This window comes from Amblyomma maculatum, chromosome 3, assembly GCF_055883805.1.
Source record: "Amblyomma maculatum isolate TAMU_Amacu chromosome 3, ASM5588380v1, whole genome shotgun sequence".
In the NCBI taxonomy this organism is placed as follows: Eukaryota; Metazoa; Arthropoda; class Arachnida; order Ixodida; family Ixodidae; genus Amblyomma; species Amblyomma maculatum.
The window spans coordinates 204,201,211-204,225,733 of NC_139346.1; the positions used below are offsets into that span (position 1 = coordinate 204,201,211).

At 46.4% G+C, this 24,523-nt stretch overlaps 1 protein-coding gene across 1 annotated transcript in view; it reads left to right on the top strand.

Annotated features, from left to right (window-relative positions):
* DAT (Sodium-dependent dopamine transporter) overlaps positions 1–24,523 on the top strand; it is a 95,413-nt gene that overhangs the window by 26,618 nt on the left and 44,272 nt on the right. Inside the window, exons 2-3 of the mRNA XM_084599320.1 lie at positions 3,855–3,989; positions 6,379–6,709. Coding sequence (XP_084455446.1) covers positions 3,855–3,989; positions 6,379–6,709 — 466 coding nt within the window. The remainder of the gene's footprint in view (positions 1–3,854; positions 3,990–6,378; positions 6,710–24,523) is intronic.

Consider the following 24,523-nt stretch of genomic DNA (forward strand, 5'->3'; position numbering starts at 1 on the left):
AGGCGGGTGAGGTGTGATGTAACCTGCTGGCAACGCCTAATGTACGCAACCTAGTTATTCGAAGCGCTTCGCTCCCGGCAATGTCGGTCGAGGAAAAACGAAAATAATTTTAGTTGAAGAAAATTGCGGTGGATGAATATTCTGCTTTGAAATGCTTAATTCGTTCTCGCTGTTCACGCAATAAGAAATTCATATAGTATTGATTTTTAGCTTTCCGCGAGAACGCTTTCATTAAAAGACAACTGTGGGATATTGTAAGATACTGCTATGTATAATGTTGCAATGTACTGTTGTACTATTGTTATGTGCTGTTATGATGTGTTGATGTATTGTAAGATACTGTTTTCTGAAGCAATGAACAGATTCTCAATACGCTGCCCCCAGCAGTACTTTGGAAAACGGACTGTTAAGTCATGTAATGATGAACGGACTGAAGGTACGGTACAATATACACCCTGAAAGAAGATAGCCCAAGTTCATAACTGGATGCATGATGAAGAGGCCTTTCGGCTCAAGCTTCTTTTTGGCAAGCTTTTTCTAAAGAGCTAGCGACATGCGTACGTGAATTATAAGTACAAAATCTGCCGAAAGTATAGCAGTTCTATATACAGTTAACGAGAGGGTGGCAGGGGTGGCAATTAAACTCAATACCTTATATAAATTGAAGGCTGTAAAAGCCTATGCCCTTACTTCTACTCGTGATGACAAGGTAGCCCAAACCTTCTGTGAAGACGTGTAATCGGCAATGATTAAAGTAAAAACACAGTACATACGCTACTTACGGGCGACTTCGATGCCAATTAAGGAAACCAAGAAGCAGGCTGGAGACCAGGCAGGGAGTGACTATAGCATAGTCTCTAGAAATAGCGAAGGAGAGTTATTAGTAAAGTTTCAAAATTCTTAGCACGTTGCCAAAAGATAGGAACGAAGTGGATCTGGTATGGGTCCCGGCTCACTCGGGCGTCCCAGGGAACGAGGCCGCTCACTAATATGCTCGAGGTTTTGTCAGCCGAGCTGGCGAGGGGATCTCGAATATGGGTGCCCAAAGGGGTGAGGAATTGGATACGTATCAGGCCATTACCACTTACTACAAGGAGCTCAGAGCGAGCCTGTCTTCTCCGAACGTTTTGCTCAGCCGAGAACAAGCTACCACGTGGCGACGGCCCTGGACGTATGCCAAAATATTTCCCGACATATCCGTACTGCCAACTGTGCGGCGAGCCTGCCACCTTAGACCATTTAATCTGGGACTGCGCGGAGGATCCGCCTCCGGCAGATCTAGTACCATCTCCCTCGCTGGAACACTGGGAAGCTGTTCTCGCCAGCTGGGACTCAGACGTTAAGTCCCGGGCCTCGGCAAGCGAGCGCAAGATGTCGCTGACAGACTTAAGCTGCCGGCCACCTGGAGCAGTTGAGTACAACCCAAGACCAAGACCATCTAGACCACTGACAAAAATTAAGTTTTCTCTCTCTCTCTCTCTCTCTCTCTCTCTCTCTCTCAGAACGAAATATTTTACGAATCTTGAATGCCTTCTTCCTCGAACAAAAGAACTGGTAGTTAACACGGAAAAGACCGAATGAGAATACTAAAAATGAAACCATGACTTCATATTGTGTTTTAATCCTGTCAATCATATCGTTTAGCGGAATGTCGAGGTTCTCGAAAAAGTGTGATGGAGTGAAAATACGATGAACATCTCGAAATAGCCTAGATTTGAAGAAGGAACGGAAGAGCTTAGCAAAGAAGAAGCCCATAAACGAAGTAATGGTAAGAAACAAAGTAGAGGAATTCAGGAGCTCGCCGCAGAACAGATATTCGGTTTTAACCGAGAAAGATGACCTTAGTATAAAATCCTTGAATAGTAATTTTAACGATATTACCGAGCTCCCAGTAAAAGTAAGCAGTAGGGTAGTTATAAAGGATCCTTCCTAACTACCCTACGGGAAAAACAATCGAAAAAGACGAAATGTATGATTAAGAAATGCCAAGGCATGAAGTCCTCCAACCAAGCAGACCGGACAGAACTCGTACAGCTATTAATAGGCATTAATATGCATGCAGTGTTCGAAATAAGGGAGCATAATATGTAAAGAACTGAGCCTGTCTTTTAAGGAACGCTGGTGGCCTAAAAGCGGTCAAGAGAAAAGCAATCATATGCAGGCTTCAGATACATGCGCTAAGAGGCAATAAAGGCAATGTCATATACAATATGAATGAGATAGTCAAAGTCGCTCAGGAATTCTACAGATCTATATAGCAGCCAAAGAAATCAGTGTGATAATGACAATGCAAGTAGTGCAGAACAATCAAACGTTCCGATGGTAACGAAGTAAAAGCAAAAATCTTCAGAAGCAGCGAAAAGAATGGAAAGCAGCACGGGAAAATTGGATCAGGCAACTGTAGATATGTTGAAGGGTGGTGGACAGATTGTTGTAATAAAACTGCCCACTCTGTACAGGCAATGAATCATGACCACAAGAGAACCGGTATGTAGTGATAGTGCTGCGAAGGGGTGAAGCTGTCAGAGCGGTGTGCGATGCCGCGATTGGCCCGTCAAATTTTTGTTACTGATTGGCGCTCATCCAGCTTAGAACAGAAGTCTTGCCATCGTTGCCGACTGAGTTTATCCCTGTAGCGTCGAATATGATGTTGCGCCCGCCGTTGCATTTTGGAAGAACGCTAATATTACCTTGATTCTCAGGAATGGGACGTCAAGTGTGTGAGCAAGTGTGTAACAGTTTTATTGAGTGTTCGGCAGGGTGTAGAGCGACCGAGCCCAGGTCTCCTACGTGCGTGGGGACTTCGAGACCTTGTCTCGTCGCCGCCTCGAGGGCCTGCTGAACGGCCCAGAGTTGGTCGTTGAGGCTGCGGCTGTGCAGGGCGGCGGACAACCTCGACGAAAGGGTTCGGGTTTGACACCGGGGTTTTGTGCCTTACATTCCCAGAGTATGTGTTAAAGTGTAGCTTTAGGTTGGCTGATGATGATGATGATGATGATGTCATTACATACACATTCGTTACTACCAGTCTCACATAAATGTGACATGCGTCATATAACACGTTACATTTTGCTTCCATAACTTACACGTTTCGCAGACACGTTTTCATAAATATAGCCAAATAAGGCATTCGCCCTAATAACAAGAAGCTCGTTAACGCGAAGTGGACTCAAACAGTACACTCTCAGTCGTATTACTTGCCGAGCTGGCAAGAGTGAATGAGTGCGTTTTTATAGCTTTTGGGCATTTACCCAAGCAAAAACTATTGATGGAGATGCCCCGTACGTAGTTCCTGCCAGATTGCGTTGGCACAGGATGCTGTTTATGAAATGACGCAAACGCCGCGGAAAATCGAATTCATGACGTGACGACCACATAGCAACACACGGCTAGCAGACGACTCGGCCGGCTCCGCTTCCGGATGTACTTGTCAACTTCGCCACCAGCGGCGTGGCCGTCGTTTTGCACGCCGCATAGACCTTTTCACGACCCTAGAAGAAGCCGGTTTGACTGGGCTGTGAATCAGCCATGGGGGGAGAATCCTCAGCTTTTTCCTCTGTTATGAGCACAACCCAGTCTCCAACATGGCAGTGCATTTTGGCCAATTTTGAAAAGGTCTATACAAAAGTGTTATCTTAACGGTACTCAACTATGTGGCAGAAATTTGGAGTCTAACAAAAAGGGTCCAATTACAGGACAACGCGGAGAGCTATCGAACTGAAAATTATAGGTCAAGCGTTAAGAGAGACAGGAAACGTGTAGAGTGGGTAAGCGAACAAACGCGAGCCACTTGGGGGAATATGGGATTAGCATTTGCCCTGCAGTCAAGGTGATGATGGTTGTTATGTTTGCAGGTGCGTTCCTGGTGCCGTACATCATCATGCTGGCAGTGGGCGGCATCCCGCTGTTTTTCATGGAGCTCGCCCTTGGCCAGTACCACCGCAAGGGGGCGATCACCTGCTGGGGCAGGCTGGTGCCCCTCTTCAAAGGCACGTCTCACGCCGCACTTCTTATAAACGAAGCCATCGTCATGGCCATTCAATTTCCTCTTTCGACCAGCCACAAAAGCTGCGAAATGAAAGCTTTTCGCAACAAGTGCCCCTTGCAAACGAAGTTTGCTCAGTTTTATTCGTTGATGCTGCATATAAAGTTCGCGAAAACTGCGAAATTTCGCAAGACAGCATGCATTCATGAAACTAGCTTATAGAAACACGTCGAGACTTTGTATCAATGTGAACATTGGGGTTATTTCATTTTGGCGTGTCTTATCTGGTCATGTTCGTCGTATAGTTAGAGGAAGCGGTTGGCTGCAATCGTGCTTACAGGAAAGAGCTCGAGCTCGCAATACCCGTAGCCGGATTTTGCGCGGTTTGGGAATTGTTAATGATCTAAAGACTGGCGGAATTAAGTCGGAAAGTGAATGTTTCGAGGACTGCGTTCAAAGGGAAATGTTAGTGTGTGCTGGGTGTGGCACTGTGTAACCATGAACGTGCCCAAAGGTCTCTACGTCATGCCGACGTCATATGGCTAAATAGAAATAGAGAAGGAACTTCCGTCTACACACGTACGGGCATCAGTTCACGCTGCAAGAACTGAGCGTTGAGGATACGAAGTTGTGAAGTCACAACATGGACATAAGAATCGCAGAGGGGCTCCGCAAGCAGCCAGAAGCGCAATGCGCTAGCGCTCTTTGTTGCTCTCTTCATCCAGTTTTCATATATTTCAAATTTTTATGCAGAGGTAGTATAACCTATCCTCCTGCAGATGTGTGCGAAGTGCGTTGTGCATGCTTTTAAATCAAGTGATTATATTTCTTTGATTCGAATTGGCTCTCCAGGTAAGCTCATCGCGAGCCAGAAAGTAGCCTAAACTTTTGTATCCATGGGCGCAATCCGGGGTGATTATCGGGCTCTTATATTTCCTTTAGCGCATGCATATCTGTCCAATGGATGGCCAGAAACTATACAGTTAACACAAATATCAATAACTTAGCGGAACATCGGAGAGTATTGACTTTTTACACTGTACAACTTCCAATAGCCGCGGTGCAAGGTTGGTCACATCCGTAACGTTCGGAGGTATAGAAATCTGCGCAGTTGTATTACATGAATATTTGCATTCATCTTGGCTGCCGCAATTCCTGACCAACTCTTGACTGTGAGAGAGACTCATTTTTAGGCCTCGCAGACGTCAGGGTCAACGGGATGATCAGAAGGCGCACTTTGACATGTTCTTCCACTCATAACGTTGAACGCGATGTCGATAGAATGCCGTTTACTTGGTCGCTTTCAGGAGGGGCTTCCCGAAGAAGAAGAGGCAGCAGCGCGGCAACTTTTTGTGCCCCTTGAGACGAGCGCGCACAAAGGGTACAACAGAGGAACTTTCGAGGCGTCACTAATGCGAGGAAGGCGGAAAATGAATTTCCGGCGATCCCTTCTCGTCTATAATCCGCCGGGCGGCGCTGAAAGATCCCTGCTCTTAAAGCTAGCCGCAGTTACTCAACTTTAGGTCTTGCTAGCTTTATTTTTGTTCCCTGTATCGATTGGTAATTATTTTGGCCCGGAGAGGGGAAGAGAGTCTTCTGGAGTCTTGATCTCAAGTCTTGACGGGTGTTGCTTATTTTTCTTCTCGCCGACTAGCCGCTCAATAAAAGGGCTACGAGGGGCCCTGCTTAGCGCTATCACTTGTGCCCTTCATAGCAGCGGCTCCCGTGCAGTCATTTTTAAAACGAATTTTCCCTGCTTCACAATGGGGCTATAATCCTTACGACGCACATCTAAGCGAGCGATGGTAGACATGCAACCTGTGCGATTCTAATAGATTTGACCTTTCATACCATTTTATTACTTTGCTTTCTCTGCGACTCTACGCGTAGCGCGGTAACTACACCCGTGGGACTCAAATAAAGGTGCGATAGGCGGCGATGGAATTTCGTCGGTCACACCTTTTAGGTTACCGACTTTGAGATAACACAATGAGATGAAACGAGGAAAACTCTTTCGTACCTTCGCCGGTCTCAGACTCTGCGGAAGCATTTCATTCGCCTGCCAACGATTCGCTCTGAGGCAGTTTTCTTGTCTCTTCGCATCTAGGGACTAATATAAGCAAGTGTTTCCTCGCATTGTTTGCCTTGCGTTCGTACAAGTGAGACAAACGCGCGAATCCGAAACGCCTCATCATATGCCATAGATCACCATAACGAGAGGATACGTACGCGTGATTTCTTCTTCGGCTGCTGCTATCGCAAACTGTGCGAAACGTTCTACTCTCATTGTTTTAACGAATGTCGCAGTTACTAGTTAGGACCAGTCTAGCTTCAGCGGCGACGCTTTTGCGGACGAAACACGAATCGCGTTTCTTGGTTGTCTCCCCGGACAGGCGTGGGATACACGGTGGTGATGATCGCCTTCTACGTGGACTTCTACTACAACGTGATCATCGCCTGGGCACTCTACTACCTGGTAGCATCCTTCACGACGGAGCTGCCCTGGACCAACTGCAACAACTCGTGGAACACAGAGAACTGTCTCGAGCTGGCGTACGGCCAGCGTCTGCTCAGGCTACCAGCAGCAAACGATACTGGCTCCGCACTGTTGCCAGACGACGGCGCCCCGGGTCAAGACCTGCAGGTCGCCAATGCGACCGAGCTGGACAGGGCGCTGCTCGCCGTAAGGGCAAACTACACCACGCCGGCCGAAGAGTACTTCACGTGAGTCGATGCTTTCACCATTCCACGCGTTGCTATGTACAAGCTGAGGAAGAAGAAAATGTTTTCAACCGTTATTATCAGATACCAGCCTAAAGAAGTCAAGTTATTAAGCTTAAACATTGTTTTATTTTCAAGTTACGTGCAGCTGTGCTTGAAGATAGACTAAGCAAATTCTCGCTGATACATTAACGTTTCTTTGGGCTGCCCTTAGAAAGTTTGGCCCAAGGATGCGGGATCGAATCCCGGCGCGGCGGCCGCTTTTCGATGGAGGCGAAAAGCAAGGCGCCCATGTGCTGCGATGCTATTGCACGTTCAAGAACACCAGGTGGTCGAAATTTCCGGAGCCCTCCACTACGGTGCCAATCATAGCCTGGGTCGCTTTGGGATATTAAATCCAATAAACCAAGTCAAATAAAACCAAAAAGTTTGGCTTGCGTCATTCTCTACAAAGCAATGTCGATACGTTGTCTTACAACGGTTTGACATACATTAGTGGAGGTCAATAACCGACTTGCGTTATAATACTTGCGTTATAATACTTGCGTTATAATACCGACTTGCGTTCAGGAAACATGATTGAACAGCCCGCTGCTTTTGAAAAAAAAAACTGATGTATTCGAAAGCTTTTTAAAAACCTCCAAAGGCAGGAACCTGCTCATGACAGTGAATCAGCCAGTCGTATGGAATAGGTAGGATGCATGTTTGACTCAACTCTGATCGCGCTTTCAAATTGTCCATGTTTATGGGGATAACGTGCCGAAGGCGATGACTGAAAAGCTACTCTGTGAGCAGCATATTTCCGCCTTGTAGATGGCGAGAACTAACCGACCGAGTGGACAGAAGCCCAAGTAGGTGAGACTGGGCTGATGCGACTGCCAAAGGTTAGTTTGTATTTATGTCAGGGAGCTACGTGCGACTGTAATTCTCACGGTACCTAGGGATGCCCGATACGAGGTTTACAAGAAGGGCGCGCTCTGGGAGCTGCGTGGCGCTGACATTGACATCTGGGTGTTGAATGCAGGCGCGCGCGTCTTCCGGTGGGTAGATCGATCCGGCGCTCACTTCGCCGTCTGTATCAACGCCTTCCTTGGTCGACGATGGTGCAACGCATAGCTAACTTAGGGTTTAAAAGAAGAGGAGAAGAACACATCCAACTATTCTTCCGTCGCCCTTGTCTGATAGTCAAGCCGTCAACAATTGTCTACAAACCTGGAGGTAATTTGTTTCCAACGACTTACCGTTATTCGTAAAGCGAACATTTGACAAGAGCAGATCTTAGAACAAATTTTGTGTTCTGAATCACGGAAGCTTTGTGCTGTTTAATATGACAGCTAACTTGGTTGGTTGGTTTGTGGGGTTTAACGTCCCAAAGCGACTCAGGTTGTGAGAGACGCCGTAGTGGAGGACTCCGGAAATTTCGACCACCTGGGGTTCTTTAACGTGCACTGACATCGCACAGCACACGGGCGTCTTGCTTTTCGCCTCCATCGAAAAGCGGCCGCCGAGGCCGGGATTCGATCCCGCGTCCTTGGGAACAGTAGTCGAGCGCCGTAACCACTGCGCCACCCCGGCGGGGGACAGCTAGCTTGTAAAACTGATAGAATGGTCTAATAAAATTACGTGCATGCACAGTAATATAGGGTATAATGTCACAGGCAACGTAACACAAGCATAGAGTAGTTAGGAAAAATTTATTGTAACTCTCCCCACAACTGAGGATACATGCTTATATACAAACTGTCCAAGACTATACCAAACAATGTGCAGTTCCGTTCTGCACAATGACCATTGTACTAATGCCAAGGTAGAAAGCACACAATATGCACGTGTTAAAACTTCAACGTCCTCCCCCCCCTCCCCCCCCCCCCTCTTAAAAAAAAAGGAGTGAAAAAGGGAGGAGGGATGTGCACACTTCGCACGAGTCAACCCGTCATTACAACAAATAACACACGACACTTGATAATACTCAATACAGCAATGCGGGCATGGCCAGACCATCCGGAACAACAGCAAAGAAACGTTATGATAGCGCTGCAGGAACCGCGCCTCTCCATCTGTTTCCAGACGCTCGGATAGGTACTTCCAGAGCAGAAGACGGAGATTTCACAGCGCTGGAGACATTGCGCGTGCCGGTTGCCTGCGTGCTTCCGCCATGCAGTGGCGACGCCACAAAATAAACGTGACCGTTTCGCAAATCCCGCTATTGCAATACTTACATGCGGTCGCTCCCACTTATTCTGGGACTCTTACTCTAGGGTCAGTGGTCCTTGCCCATCTATCTTAGTTATTTTTATTTTATTTCGGCCGCAGTGGTTGTTCAACAGATGAATGCAGTTTAGTTGGTTAAGCTGCTGAAAACTTCTATCATAGAAAGTATATTATACTGCTGCGCTGTTTGTTCAATGTATAAATGTTCACATGAATACATTGAGTATTGCTAATGGACCAATTGGATGAAAATTGTCAATGCTGCGACCAACTGGGCTCTGCAGTGGGAAAAGGCACCTGAGTTCCCAAATGGAAAGTGATGTACCAAACATGGCGACGCCCATGTATTTTGGTTGTGCTGTAAGCTTGTATTGGGATGTATGTTGTGATGTATGGATGCGAGTGTTGGACTGTGAAGAAGGCTGACCGCCGAAGAATTGACGCGTTTGAATTGTGGTGCTGGCGGAGACTCTTGAGAGTTCCTTGGACGGCCAGAAGAACAAATCAGTCGATATTGTCAACCATAAACCTTGATTGCTCATTGGAGGGTCAAATTCTAAAGTTAGAGCTCAGCTACTTTGGTCATCTGATGAGAAGAGAGGAGTCACTGGAGAAAGCTTTGATGTTGGGAAAGGTTGAGGGTTACCGGAGAAGGGGTAGGCAGCGAACGCGGTGGTTAGATGGCATCCTCGAGGTGCTGTAGATGAAGTTATGTGATGTTAGGAAGATATAGTGAGAGACCGGAAAGCGTGGCGTGATATGGTCCATAGGGTCGCGAAGAGTCGGACACGACTTAACGACTGAACTGAACTGAAGCTTGTATAGAAACTGCATAGCAAGCCTACCGCTGTGTGTGAAAGTATTGAAGGCCTCGTATTCAAAGTACTGAAAAAACGGTACAGATCACACACGCACATATCGACTGTTTTCCGCTTTGTAGCACGTATCCTGACCTAATAATGGATGATTCCGCGGTAAATATACGGAATGTTTTTACTATTTGCCCCTTCCAACAATCGCTGGTGCTCCCGTGCGCAACCCTACAATGGTGGGCAGTGCCATTTGTTGCCGTGCTCATGGGAACAAAGGGATACGAGTGTGTGCTCACACAGGCGACGTTTTTGTTTTATTTTTCATTTGGTAAGTACCTCCAGCATTATGTGAAGTCTTTGGCATGAGCGGGTGGACAAATAATACAGGAGGTACACCAGGACGTCGAATAACGCATAGAAAAATAACTACACGGATAAGAAAAAAAATATCAGTTCAGTTCAGGCGTTCAGTCGTGTCCGACTCTTCGTGACCCTATGGACCATGTCACGCCACGCTTTCCGGTCTCTCACTATCTTCCTAACATCACATAACTTCATCTGCAGTGCCTCGAGGATGCCATCTAACCATCGCGTTCGCTGCCTACCCCTTCTCCGGCGACCCTCAACCTTTCCCAACATCAAATCTTTCTCCAGCGAAAAATATACAATCGCGCAAAGAAAGAAAAAGCAGTGAGTTACAGAAGCAAGCAGAGCTTTTGGAGTAATAAATTTTCTAGAGGAAGTTTATAGTATTACAGAGCAACAGGTGTCTACAAATAAGCTGAAAAAGAAAAAGGAAAGGGAACGGCCTAGAACAATATGAAAGGTCCGAAACCCAAAGCTGTGCTCCTAAACAATGCTGTATACAAGCTGTAACATTAAATGAGGCTCGTAAAAAAAGCAGTGGCACCACACAAGAGCAAGTAGATTAGACTGTAGATATGCAAATCCTTCTGAGGATGATTTAAAAGTGCATGTGTGAATTCGCTGAGACGAATATTCGATAGTATGCGTATCCAACGCGTTCCAGGGACGGATTATTTCGGGAAAAGAGAGATCTTGAGCACCTTGGTGTTACATGCGAAGTCCTTAACCTTTTTATTGAGGAATGAACTGCTCACACGCGCATGTGTAGGCTGAATTTATAGGTGCTTACCAATCCCACTATTATCATGATACAGTGAATAAAAAAAATAATTACTCACGGTACCTGCGTGTTTCCAATTTTTCCAAGTTAGCAGTCTGCAAAGAAAGGTGGGGGATGTACGCCACCTATAAAGGTTATAAACTGAACCTCGCTTATTTGCGCTGAACGATCTTCAATTTCGCTATGCTTGACAACGTAAAACGGTCCCAAACAATTTATTGCTAGTGGACCAATAAACACCGGCTAGCAACAAATGGAGGTATGCTTCTCGGATGTGCTACATGACACACAGTCAAGGACATCCGTTTCGCCAGTTTAACTGCGGGAGAATATTCGCACGTGCCTGGTCCGAGCAACGCCGATGCTTCAGTGCCAGACGGAGTGAGCTAGAGAGATGCGATTCCGCGAGAACGCGTGCGATGCTGCGCGTAGTTCGAATTGCCCAAACCAAAGGATCCAGAAGATCTTTTTTCTCGTCCAACGTGGCGCTCTCCACCCAGGCGCAGGCGCCCTCCGTTGCTAGTTAGCGCTGCTACACAAAGAAAGGTGCAGTTGTTGCAGATGACTGGTCGGGAAAGCTCAGTTCTAGAAGGTAGGTCGCTTGGAGATTCGCTTAAGCGTAGCTTGGGTACCTTGTTAGTTGCTACACGCTGAGCCACGGCTTGCTATTTGCAAGATGAGTGCAAGGTATACTCGGGGGTGGGGCGACGGCTCACAGACATGTGTTTGGCTCACGCACTTGTTGGTAGAGCCTTTCTTTACAACGCAGGCTGCACACGCGAGGCTCTCTCACGCTGCATACACGTATACTTGTGCTTTAACAGCACACGCGCAGCGGGCTTCTGGGGGACCTCGTATCGCTCGAAAGCAAACCCTGTGACATGATGGGTCTCTTATTGTCCAATACTGAAATTGCACGCTTGCGCTGGACTTTGGTTTTTGCTCGCCCTATTATTACCTCTGTGCATTTCGAAGTGGAAGCTTTAAATCCCTCTGATTCAAGGTCGCGTTGTGAGATGATGAAAAAAGACTTGAAAACGAAAAATGAGTAAATCGTGTCCACGTCAGGATACGAACTACCATCCTTCCCTATCACAGTCGAGTACGCTAACCACTACTCTACACCGGCTTCCTTAAAACGAGTCCATAATCCTCCTTGTCTAGCGTAAGTGCACTGTTTCACGTACTGCGTTTAATTTCGAGTTTCAAGTGGTTACTTTGCATTAGATCTAGTCTCAAGGTTGCGTTTTGAGGGGCATAAAAATGGAGCGCGCCGTGGAAAGGGAACAGCAGCATCGGAGGAGTGTTCCTAGAAAGGACGACGGGGTGCAGTCGGAGATTTCAGGTAAATATCAGAGGCGGCGTTGAAGGCTTTGAGGGAAATGGAAACAGCGACGCTGTGGATGAGGAGGGAAATGTGAGCGGTGGCACCCGTAGAACGTTTTGTAAATGGCGGCAGCGCATTCCAGATCGCTATGAATGAAGATGTACCAGGTCCTATGTCGCGGGCGGGGAAGACCAAGACAGTTCGCCACTGACGAAATTGGCTAGAGCAGCTCGAAATGGCGCTCTTCGTGACAGCCATCGGAAAGTGGGCGTGGAATATATATTCTTTGGCGATTAAAGTGTGTACTGAGAGAGGTGGATGTCATATACTGTGAAAAAAAATGCAAAGAAAAAATTAACGCGACGATCAAATAGATTTTCGCCTTCACATTCTTAAAACGTAATAAGCATCCGCCGTAATTTTTTAGAGCCCATATTCTTACCTGATTTTTGCCCGTTGTTACTGAAAGTGCTAAATCATCATATTTGTGTCCGGAAAAAAAATGTAAGAAGCTTAAGCTACGCCTTTAGAAGAGAGGCGATAGCGTGGTTTAAGTGACACCTTATTTGAAAGGTAAGCGCATCTACGCGAACGAGGGACCGCAAGGAAAGCCAACGAACGGGATCCATTAACGCTGTCCCATCCCACACTTAAAAGCGGAGCTTAAGTGTCCACCTTATTTGGAAGCGAAAGCGCCATGTATCAGCCAAGGTCAACCAGGCAGGCCGCTTGACCTTCAACGAGCCAGAGGTCAGAGCGTTGCTATATAGCTAACCTTGGTACCGCCTATGGTTGCCACCAGCTGACTTTTGACCTTAGACGAAAGATGCGCCATCATGAGTTCTCTCTCGTAGTACACGGCGTTCTCGACTTCATATTCTCGGCAGCGTAATCGCTGCAAAACCATACATGTCTGCCCGCCTAACCCTAAGCCTAACCAAAGCGAAACCAAGCCAAGAGACGCTTTAGCTTCTCCTAACCTTGCAAGGCTATAACATCACTCACAACATTTTACAACACTCTGTTGCGCCTCGTTTTTGGAGCAGAAAGAACGGTAGCAGAAAAGCACGCGCGCTGAAGGAAAAAGCGGAGGGAAGAAAAAAGAAAATGGTCCCGCAGGTGTGCCATAGCGAGGGACCAAGATGGGGAACCGCCGCGGGCAGAAGCCGTGCGGTCTGCGGTGCCACCACGGCCGCCAACTATAGCGGTCCCTGAGAGCTGCATTTGGGACCAACCAAGTGTGACCGCGGAGTCGGCCGCACCGGCTGTCACGACGGTTACCGATGGTTCGCGAATATCACCGCGCTCCCGGTTCCCCTCTCGTGGGACGTTCGCCGCAGTTGCGCGCACTGCGTCTGGAACCATCACCCTTCAGATTCTACTGGATACCTTGCTTGTCCAACGCAGGAACACCGGGAGGCGCGAATCTCATATTTTGTAGAGCTGAGAAAAGTTCGTTTGCCGGGAGAATACGACCTCTCTCAAGGCGAACGTCCCCCCCCCCCCCCCCCCCCCCCCGGCTTCCCTAAAAAAATTGCTTCTATAGTTCCCATTCGTAATAAGCACATGCTTCCTAAAGTTTATTAAATAATTATACTGAGAACAGTGAGGGGAGGCTGAGCTATGTTTTAAAACCAGATGCCCGTGTTTGGACGAAACGCTAGTCAAGCCAAGCTAAGTCAAATACCCAGTTTATACTTCCCAGCGTTCATCATTTCGTGGACGAAGTGCCGTCTTTACTGGCAGAGGGACACTGCTGGAGAGAGTGCTGTGGCCTTGCAGCGTGGACAGCACTGCACCAAACTCTGGTGGCACCGTTCCCCGATCGCCGGTGCCCGCATCGGTGGACGCAGGACGCCCTTATGGACGACGTGCTTCGTTACGCCGGCCCCATCTGGGGGCGCGCAATATGTTTCAAAGATTCCGCGCTCAGACATCCACGCGTGGCAACTGCGACGGGCGCACGGATATGCATCTTTCAGTGCACTCAGGGTTGGGGACTGGGGGCGAAAGCAATTATGTTGCGAAAACAGTTCTTAATATAGTTATAGTCAATTATGAATAATCAGTGAATTTGTTATGGATTCCAGTGACACGAATGTGTAATGAATATTTAGTGAATGGTGTTGCTTGATGGATTCGAACTTATATTTAATTTGTACTTGTCCAAAGTGCGCCGTTTGTGATGCGAGACCAAGTTTAGGCTAAATTCATGAACTTTTTCGCCGTAAGATATAAGCACGGGAAAAACCAACGGAAAAGCGTTTACAGTTCTTCATTAAACAAAAATACAATTATATTAATTTGAAGCAATAATGTGCTAATTGGGAATGATGTATTTCTTGGCAATGTTTGTAATAATTTATGAGGCAGTTTAAAGTTTATGTGTACGGGGCGAATTTTCTAACCATTTACACACTTGTATTGTACAGCCTACGAGCGGTACGTGAACGAAGTAGATCCAGAAGAATTTTACAGATGGCGGATATTACGTAATACGTCTTGATAATTAGGTGATTACTTAAGTAAACTAATTACCTCTGCTACAGTCCTACTTAACTTTAAGATGCAGTATTATATTGCAAAGCTTGTTGATGGTTGTCAACATCAAATGTGAGCCTCGTTTTAAATATTTTGTAATTCGGCAACGTGGTTTCGTTTATCGAACGTCAAAATTTCGCATTTGAAAACGCCCTGAGTTGGCTTTTTGATTGCATCTCTATAAATAGGCGGATATGCAACTTAAGTTGAGAACAGTGCAGCTAGGGCCATGGAACGGAAAATGCTAGGTGTAACGTTAAAGATAGGAAGCATGCAGAGTGAGCCAGAGAAATAATTCAAGTTACTGATATTCTAGTCAAAATTAAGAAGAAGGAATGGGTATGGGCAGGACATGTAGTTCGGAGAGAGGATAACCGAAGGTCTCTAAGAGTAACCAACTGGATTCCAGTAGCAGGGGGAGGCAGAAAATTAGGTGGGTGGAGGACATTAAGAAATTCGCAGGGTTCAAGTGGATGCAGCTAGTACAGGACCGCGTTGATTGGAGGAAAACGGGAGAGACCTTCGCTCTGCAGTGGGTCCGGCTGATGAAATGGGCGTGTATCGAATTCCTGATGCATCAAATACAGACGTCAACTGTATATTTATTAACGTTTAAAAAATTAACATGATTTAAGCGACATTACCTCGCGTAAATACTTATATAACTGCGCAATGTGGAAGAGTCAGTTCCACGAGCTTTCAAAAGCACATTCTTGAGATTCAGTATTTCTAACCACATCACCAATTAAGTAAATTCCAAAACGGCATTGACATTTAATGTTCACGGGTTTGTATTTGACAAGTTAATGTTCTCCCCTAATATGAAAAGTAAGAAAGTTCATTAGTCTATTGTAGATGAATGGTAGCTTACTCAAGCTTTAGCAAGTAAATGATGTCCGTTTTGTTGTAAAACCAAACTGCACAGACCGCACGAACGTAGCTCTTGCAGTTCTTTAATATATAGGTTTGTAAACGCGGTTAGAAATCATCCGGCGCATTGCGGAGATTGGTAGAGAGTTGAACCAGGTAAGCAAGTAACTTGTGGCTGGGTCGTGTTTCGGATGAGTGGTCTGCCAGGATAGAGCTTAGGCAACAGCACATGCTGCTCTGGGTGAGGTGAAAGTGTAAGGTGCGGTTGCCATGCTTTGGTTGTGGCGATGCTCGCTGAAAATTTTCGCAGATTCCTAAAGAGATTTCGGTATTTTTTAGGATCTTCGTAATTTGTTTTAGCCTCTCAGGTCGATGCATGCGCAACTTAATTTCCTTAAACCACATAGTAGTTACCTCGAATGCATTGGATATACTTCGCCTAGGATTAGTTTTGATCTCTTCAAGCATGGCGTTGGGTAGTTTATTCTAGATATAAGATTGATTTGGGCTCTTATTCAGCAATCTTTTGGAAGGACTGGGATTAAGTAACTGAAAAAAGTTATTTACCGAAATAGCAGAGTCCCAAATACCTTCGCATAGTTTTATAGTTTTATAGATACCACTCGCTAACCCATAAACTACCGACAACACTTAACAAATAAGGACGTACTATAAAGGGAATGAACAAAATAATTACATCCTTGTGTGTGTGTGTGTGTGTGTGTGTGTGTGTGTGTGTGTGTGTGTGTGTGTGTGTGTGTGTGTGTGTGTGTGTGTGTGTGTGTGTGTGTGTGTGTGCGTGCGTGCGTGCGTGCGTGCGTGTGTGTGTGTGTGTGTGCGTGCGTGCGTGCGTGCGTGCGTGCGTGCGTGCGTGTGTGTGTGTGTGTGTGTGTGTGTGAGAGAGAGAGAGAGAGAGAGAGAGAGAGAGAGAGAGAGAGAGAGAGAGAGAGAGAAATCTGTGTATTTTGCTTATCTTGCATCGTATAAGATTTTCATTATTCTACAAAGGGTCTATTTCAGTTCATTGCTCATTACATTATTTGTAGTAACCATTGTAACAATTTATGAAATTCATGTATGTGACAATGATAGTAGTGAGATTTCCACTGCTTGCATTATGCTGCGGCCATTTAAATGGTCTCTCGGGCCTCGTCAATCTTTTGTGTAGCTTTTAGCCCAAGAGACCATCCAGTTTTTTCTGGAAAATAAAGATGTATTGTATTGTATTGTATTGTATTGTATTGTATTGTATTGTATTACAGTGTATTGTATTGCAGTGCATTGCAAGTAGAGGGGAGGTTCTAAACTACACAGCTATGCGAGAAGTTATTTTAATTCTCGAATGACCAAAATATATGAGACAGTTGAAAAGGAAATGAAATAGGCATGAATCATGTCCCCACAGCAGGACGCAAAAAAAAAAAAAAAAAAAAAAAAAGCGAGCATCATATAAACTTCAGATATTGCAAGTCGAGCCTTGCTAGGAACTCGGAAGCTCCCACGGATGCTTACCTATTCGATACCTCATTTTTACGAAGTACACTTTTACTGCGATGTAATATAACGAGCCTGAAGAGAAACCCGCCGGACGATTCGCGCTGATATTTAATGGTGCCCAACAGTTCCTTACGCCTTCGACGCGGCATACTGAAGTCACTGCGGGGAGCTGCGCTGTCGACCACCGCATGCAGCACGAGGAAAAACTCATACAACCCCAAGCGGGGCCTACGTGGAGCTTTTGTGTAAAAAAACTGGTCAACGTAATTTGGCGCTGGCACTGCCTTCTTTGAAAGTTTAGTGCTTGGTTCGCTGAACGATGATACACAGCACTGTGTTGCGCTATGCAACGCCTCGGCCACATCAAGCGCGCTCTGCGCCTTTGATTTCACGCATACGACCGTTTAGTTTAATGGCCTCTTCGCTAAAACAAGATGGCAGCCCGCCTGGTATACCTGATGGTATCGACATTCCTTTGCTTTCAGAGCGCCAGGCGGCGGAAAATGAAAACGCTAAACAGTTTCCTTCTGTAAGAATGTGGCGATCACCACAGGACGCCATGAGCATTCGCCGCAAGACAATCATATATAACATGCGGCGAACAGGTATTTACGTCGACGCAAGCATCAAAGCCTGTGAAGTGATAACAGCAGTTTACTGTCCTAGCAAATCTTCATTGAACAAGACGTCAACATTTCAATTACCGGAACCTCCATCTTCTTTTTGTGCGGAACTGCTTGCAGTGCAAGAGGCGCTTCGCTCTGTGACCGCCATTCCCATGCTTCCCACGGCCCATATTATCATACGTACAGATGCTCTCCAGGTGACAAAGCTACTTAGACGAGTTAGTAGTAGCCCGGAAATCTGCCAGAACATACACAGTCTAGCGGCTCGCATACCAAATCCAATTCGTATTGAATGGACCCCACGTGACCTTTTAAGTGCTCAAAGCCAAGTAGATTCTGCTACCCGCCTTTCAAATTCAACATCGACATCGCCAAACCTCATAAAATTGGACAATGCCACCCTGCTTTTAACAAGAAAGGAGCACCTCCGGCGCCGTACACGTGCTCTTATACCTCCGTGTACGGTAAGCCTCCCCCGCGGTCTAACCCGTGCAGAGGAGGTGGCGCTTCGGAGGATTCGAGTTGGGGTGGCCCTAACACCAGCAGTGATCCGAAAGTGGCCACAATTTCGGTATTTATATCCATACCCTGGGTGCCCCATCTGCAAGTCAAGAAATATAGAAGCCGACATCCATCACATACTGTGGGATTGTCCAGCGTTGAAGCCAACGCGGATTCGGCACCTGGTGGCAGCTGGCCTCTCCCCCCATAATCCGCAGTCATATGCTGTTTGGACACTGGGACCGCATCATCGTTCACTCCTCGATTTCATTGCATCAGCCAACCTTTTTTCATTTATTTGATCACACCCTTCATCCATCATAACATTCCTTTTATGCCCTGAGGCAATAAACTTCGCAAAAAAAAAAAAAAAAAAAAAGGTATATCCCGCATGCTCTTAAGTTGTGTGGCGAAGCCAACCAAAATGGGCACTCGTCACGAGGTTTAAGTCTTCGATAGCAGTTCGTATCTGTTACTGTACCAAGGAAACAAAACAAAATATTCTGTGTAGCCCCTTCCATGCCTTCTACAGCAATAATGTTCCTTTAGGAACCGCTTTCTATTGGCTCACGTCCATGCAGGAGGCGGGAACGTGTTGGCAATGTCGGTCGATGTACGTATATTCAGCCTAAAGTCAAAGTCGCTGATGACTGTTTTCTCGAAGGCGTCTATAAAGGCGGGGATGCGGACGCAATGAAGGTACATCAAGACTTAGCGTTGTATCGTACCAGCAGCCAATAAATACATTTTCTTACCGACGACGCATTTCCCTCCCGGTGAGGCTTCTATATATCTATCGCATTAAAACAAAACATAAAAAAGACACAACACGACTGTGTTAAAGAACACAGTCACGTTTGCAGTAAAAGAGCTGCATGCGCGGCTATTCGTACAGCAAAATGTCATATAAATAGCTAACATGTGCACAGAAATACGGACAACAGAAAGAATAAGGACACAACCGGCGCTCACTTCAACTTTTCAACTCCAGGAAGGAAAGTATGCAGACATAGCAAAACAAAATATCTAGAAGAACAAAACACACATACAAACACCTGGAGTTAGAAGTTGAAGCGAGCGCCTGTTGTGTGTCAATATTCTTACTATTGTCAAGTCGTCATTTTTATTTCAACATCACAGAGATGTTAGGAGAGCAGCCAAGAAACAAAGGCTTCATGAGGGGCTGCGTCCCTATACAAACACTTGGCAACTTTCGTGTGACAGATAACTATACAAAGATATACAGTCCTGCTTTTAAAAATAGTGCTCAATCAAGAACACATACGCAGTATAGAAATAACTTTTACCGAAATGCAGTTGCAGCCACTTTAAGAAGACCAAAAGCAATTTCCATACTTTAATCAATCAATTGTGTTTAAGAAAAGTGGCAAGTTGAAATTAATGCTCTGTCGCCCATAATTAATCCGGGTTTGCGGAATCATGAAATGATTTTTAGTATGCGTGCCATAATTTTGAGATTTGTGCTCAAGCCTGTACATTTATTTGAAGAAAAAGGCTGGATTTATTGCTGCAATCCTGCAGCGACCTAATAAGGCTTGTTTGTATAGATGCGGGATTGGAATCATATTGTTCGTGAAAAATTGCTTCCGTGTGTGTGTCTCGGGAAACGTTGAGGATTATTCTAAGGGCTTGTTTTTGTAGTTTGAAAAGCTTGGTAACATTGGAAAATGTGGTGATTCCCCAAAACAGGAAAGCAGTAATCTATAACGAAAGAGAATTAACAGTGACCGAAATATAATTTTTAACGTACTATGGTAAAAAAAATTAGCATATTTCTACGGTGTTGTAAGCAATGCATTCCTACGAAGTTGCCCAGACATCTGCGTTGAATAAATGTCCTGTATGTCTGGGAAGCAGAACATACCAAAGTTTCATTTTAATTCAGGGCCTTCCAGTTCACCGCTGAGTAAGCAAAGGAAGCAAAGCGCGTTCTGAATCCCTAGATATAGGCCTCGTGAGCTCAACGCCCTGAGGTGAAAGGCCGTCTTCAACTTGATACTTTTACTAAATTGGATTGCGGGCGTGTTGAGCGTCACGAGGCGCACACACAAAACTCTGCGCAATTCGAGGGTTAAGTACGTGCCCACTCGTGGCCTAGTGCGCTCTGTACTGCCGCTTTCACCACATGCCCCAGTCCCCACCCCAGAGTGGCCCGTTTCCCAACACTCGCCTGACGTATAGCGCACTTCCGTCGACGACGATGGAATTGCGTCCTCCTTTTTCTGCCTCCTTTCTGCACGTCCACTTCGCTCGATATCGCTTCCTTTTTGGCACCAGCTCTTCCCAGCGCCCATGAAATCCTCTCTGCGCCGTCGTTCCATCACGCGTGAAGTAAGTGTATATATCCATCTGGGAGTATTTACTTTGCCGGTACGTAATGCTCAACTTCACAAGAATGATAGATGGATGCGTTCTGGTTGGCGTCACCAAAGTGCCCAAACGCTTCTAGCTCTCACCGCGGCTGACGCGCAGCTTTACGCGCCCCCTCCATTTATTTCTAATTTTCATTTTTATGACTACATGATTGTGTTTTTGCGCCTTCACTACAGTTTTTACATTTAGCATTGGTCCCTACACCGCCGGCCAATTTTGCGCCTTCATTTTTATATTTAGAAATCCGCTGGCGCACGAGGTTGGGTCAACGTGCTTCTTACCGCCGTCGGAGGCGGAGCTCGATACAGGTGCTTTTCTTTGAGGCTGTGCTTTTCAGAGGTCGACTCCTGCTTCCTGTTGTTTCCTCCACGGCAGCACGTTTGTGATTTTGGGCTTACGTATTTCGCTTGCACTTCCTCAAGAGATGCGTGCCCTGAAACAGAAAACTTATCACACGTTTACGCTATTATGGGTAAATCGTGAAACTTGGCGTGCGCTGGACACTAGCTAATATCAGCAGTAGCCTGTTTCCTACGATTTCGCTTCCAGCATTGTCGTTATACTGTCTCACAGCTGTGTTCGTTCCTAAGATTATACTCCCGCAGCTCACAGCGCAGGGAGAATGAGGGCCTTTCGCGGATCTGAGTGCTGAGGGTTGACTTGAGACCCCTCCACGGTCATGCCTCCTTCTGCAGTTCTCACAATGTCATGTGAGATTTCATGCAGACCCGTCACCCGCGTAAACTTATATGTGGAGGAACTAGTGGCAACCCTTATAGCGCTCCCGATGTTATTAAGACTATCGCGCGTGTTCGCAGCGGACGGACAGCCGGAAGCAGCTCTTGCTTTAAAAGCCATTTTCGTATATGCTACAGATTTTTGCGACATCTATATGGCGTCTGTTGAAGCTTACGCATGTAACATTTGCAAGCTGTTTCTAGCGAAACGAAAGACGCAGTAACTTCTCTCGGTGGATGCCTCAACAACTACGCGATGAAAGGAAGACACCAGTGAAGACGACGCGAAACCGGAACTATACTTTTACACAGGTGGAGGTGTTAAAAAGAGTGACTGAAAACCTTCATATACTCCAAAATAAACAAGTAGAGCGACACAACATCGCACACTTATCTCTTTGGTGCTTGCGGTTTTGTCTGCATCCACAAGGACCGTGTTTTATGTATTAGGCCCATTCATTGGACTGACAGCTATAAGTTGATGCGCGGGCTTATTTTCAAGCACAATAGCATAAAGCAGAAATCTTGGGCGACATTTATCGCGGTTTCACGTCAACGTAAGGACAAGATTCAGTTTAATGCGCGCAAGAGACAGAAACGGCGTTCACACAACATGTGCTGATCTCAGTTTTATATCCTGTGCGCTGTTTTTAGTTGAACCTACCACTAATCAACCGGATTAACTCTGTAATGTGGTGAGAACAAGAATTTGCAGCTAATGCGGACACCAAAAGCTGAGCAAGCCCAGGCACCTAAGAACTGATGGTTGACTTGTCGCAGAGATGATGGAATGAGGCTGCACCGTATCCCCTTTCTCTTCACTTGCTTTCATTCAGTCGCTTCATCTTGCGAGCACCTCGAAAGGGATTCATAATATGAATTTTCATGAAATAAGGAACCAATGCAAACTGAAAGAAATATAAAATGCTCTCAGACGCGTTGTCAGCTTCATTTGGCCTTATCTCCAAGGTCTGCCCAGGCCCATTCCTCCTCTGTCTTAAAGTATCGGTCATTACATAGATAAGACAGCATGAACAGATCAGCTAATCCGAAGCATGGCCAAGCGACTGACTATCATAGCGCGCAATACAGAAGCCCAGGAGGCAGGTTAATTGCACCTTCGGTGGCTGCATCGACTACGGCATCCTGTGCTTGCAATTGGTATGTTTCTACCGCTTTTTCCCTTGCGCAATATGGTGACGTGCTTAACCGGGATCCACCGGTGAGCCCGATTTAAATGGGGCAACGCCCCTGTGCGCACCCCAGTCTCGTTTTGAGCCCCGACGTGCGCGCTCTCCTGCTGAGCACGGCGACCCGGACACACAGGGCGCGGGTGATTTTGGCCACCCGATGTGGTTAATTTTTCTTGTATCTGCCGATCGCTTCACTGGCATCCCCGGGCTTGCCAAGAGTCGTTTCTTCCTTGCAAGATCTCTACCGCGCGTCCGATGAGGCCAAAACTTTGCCGACAAAAAAAGAAATGCGGCATTTTATGAAAACTAATGCGAAAATGGTCGATTATTTTGCACCTATATTGCCCCTGCAATTAATTAAATTACTGAAATTTCACCTCAGTAATTTTATTGTAATTTCCGCCCGTCACTTCACAGTAAACTCTCTACAGATACTTGTCATCTACTATGCTCGGTAACATGGCCATCGAGGTGCACAATGTCCTGTCGACAGCCCACACTCCAACACCGCAAGAGACTAAATAATGCTTTCTTGGCGGTGACAGCGCATTCCGAGAAATGACGCTCGCTAGAGTTTATGGCAGTGTCTCCTCTGCTATTTCCAGCCCTCCCAGCTCCCCCGACATATGGAGAATCTCCTCGGATCACGATCCTCCAGCTTCACCAATGGAATTCTCCAGCAGATGTAAATTCTTCAGTGCTGAGAGTTTATGGCAGTGTCTCCTCTGCGATTTCCAGCCCTCCCAGCTCCCCCGACATATGGAGAATCTCCTCGGATCACGAACCTTCAGCTTCACCAATGGAATTCTCAAGCAGGTGTAAATTCTTCAGTGCTGAAAGTTTATGGCAGTGTCTCCTCTGCGATTTCCAGCCCTGCCAGCTCCCCCGACATATGGAGAATCTCCTCGGATCACGAACCTTCAGCTTCACCAATGGAATTCTCAAGCAGGTGTAAATTCTTCAGTGCTGCTATCTTCCCACGCAGATGATGCTGATAATTGCCTCTGATGTTAACCTTTTGTCACCGGCGGCTATGGCCGAAAAAGTCTCTGATGTCGCATCGTCTCGCATTGCTGTTTCAGCAGCAATAGTCTCCGAAAATTATTGAGCCGTGACTGCCTCTGTGCTGTTAGGGAGTCCGCCCATCGACAAAATTTTCGACAAAATTTCGGCGAAATTTCTGCCATTAGTGAAGATCTACGTCAGCTCTCTATTCTCTTTTCCATCGCTCTCCATTTATGCACGGCCGCGAGGACGGCTTGCTTTGCTTGTCAGTCAGCCCACCCTTAGTCATTTTCCCCTACTCATTGCCGCTTCTCAAGCGAGATCACCTGAGCAATCACAATCCCGATGCTGGTAGAGTGCGAGGTTTGCCCTACTGCTTCAAGGTACATCGCATCCACCCGGCACCTTTTTGGGAGACCACCCAAAGGAGTACTATAACGGCGATGAGTGGACCTTGAGGTCCCCACTCGTTTATTCTTTGTGCGTGGCATCGTCGGAGCTCTAAAAAGTTATTCGTTGACACCGGGTGCAGAGGTAAGCATTCTATCTACAAGATCTAACGTGAAGGAGTGCATACCAACCAATAGCAGCTCGTCAAAAGCCGAAGAATCGTGGTGTTTCCGGCGCAAATGAATTACCCTGAATCCTCGGCCTCCGCGGAACCTTCCTGTTGGTTTCCGTTATCACCTCGGTGAGCGACGCCATGCGTTATAGCTGACTTGCGCTTTATTTCGGTTTCTTGGCCGACATTACCAAAAAAGAAATTTTAGAATCCACTACATGATCCAGCCTAGAGGGCAGCTTTCTCCAATTGCTGGCCCCGTTTGCGTTTACGGCACAATGCGCAATTCCGAGCGTTTAGAATCACTCTTTCAAGATCGACTCCTTAGCGGCTCTTCGAATTGGAAAAAACTAAAGGCCAGCCTTCATAACCACATAATCACCGAAGGGCCCTC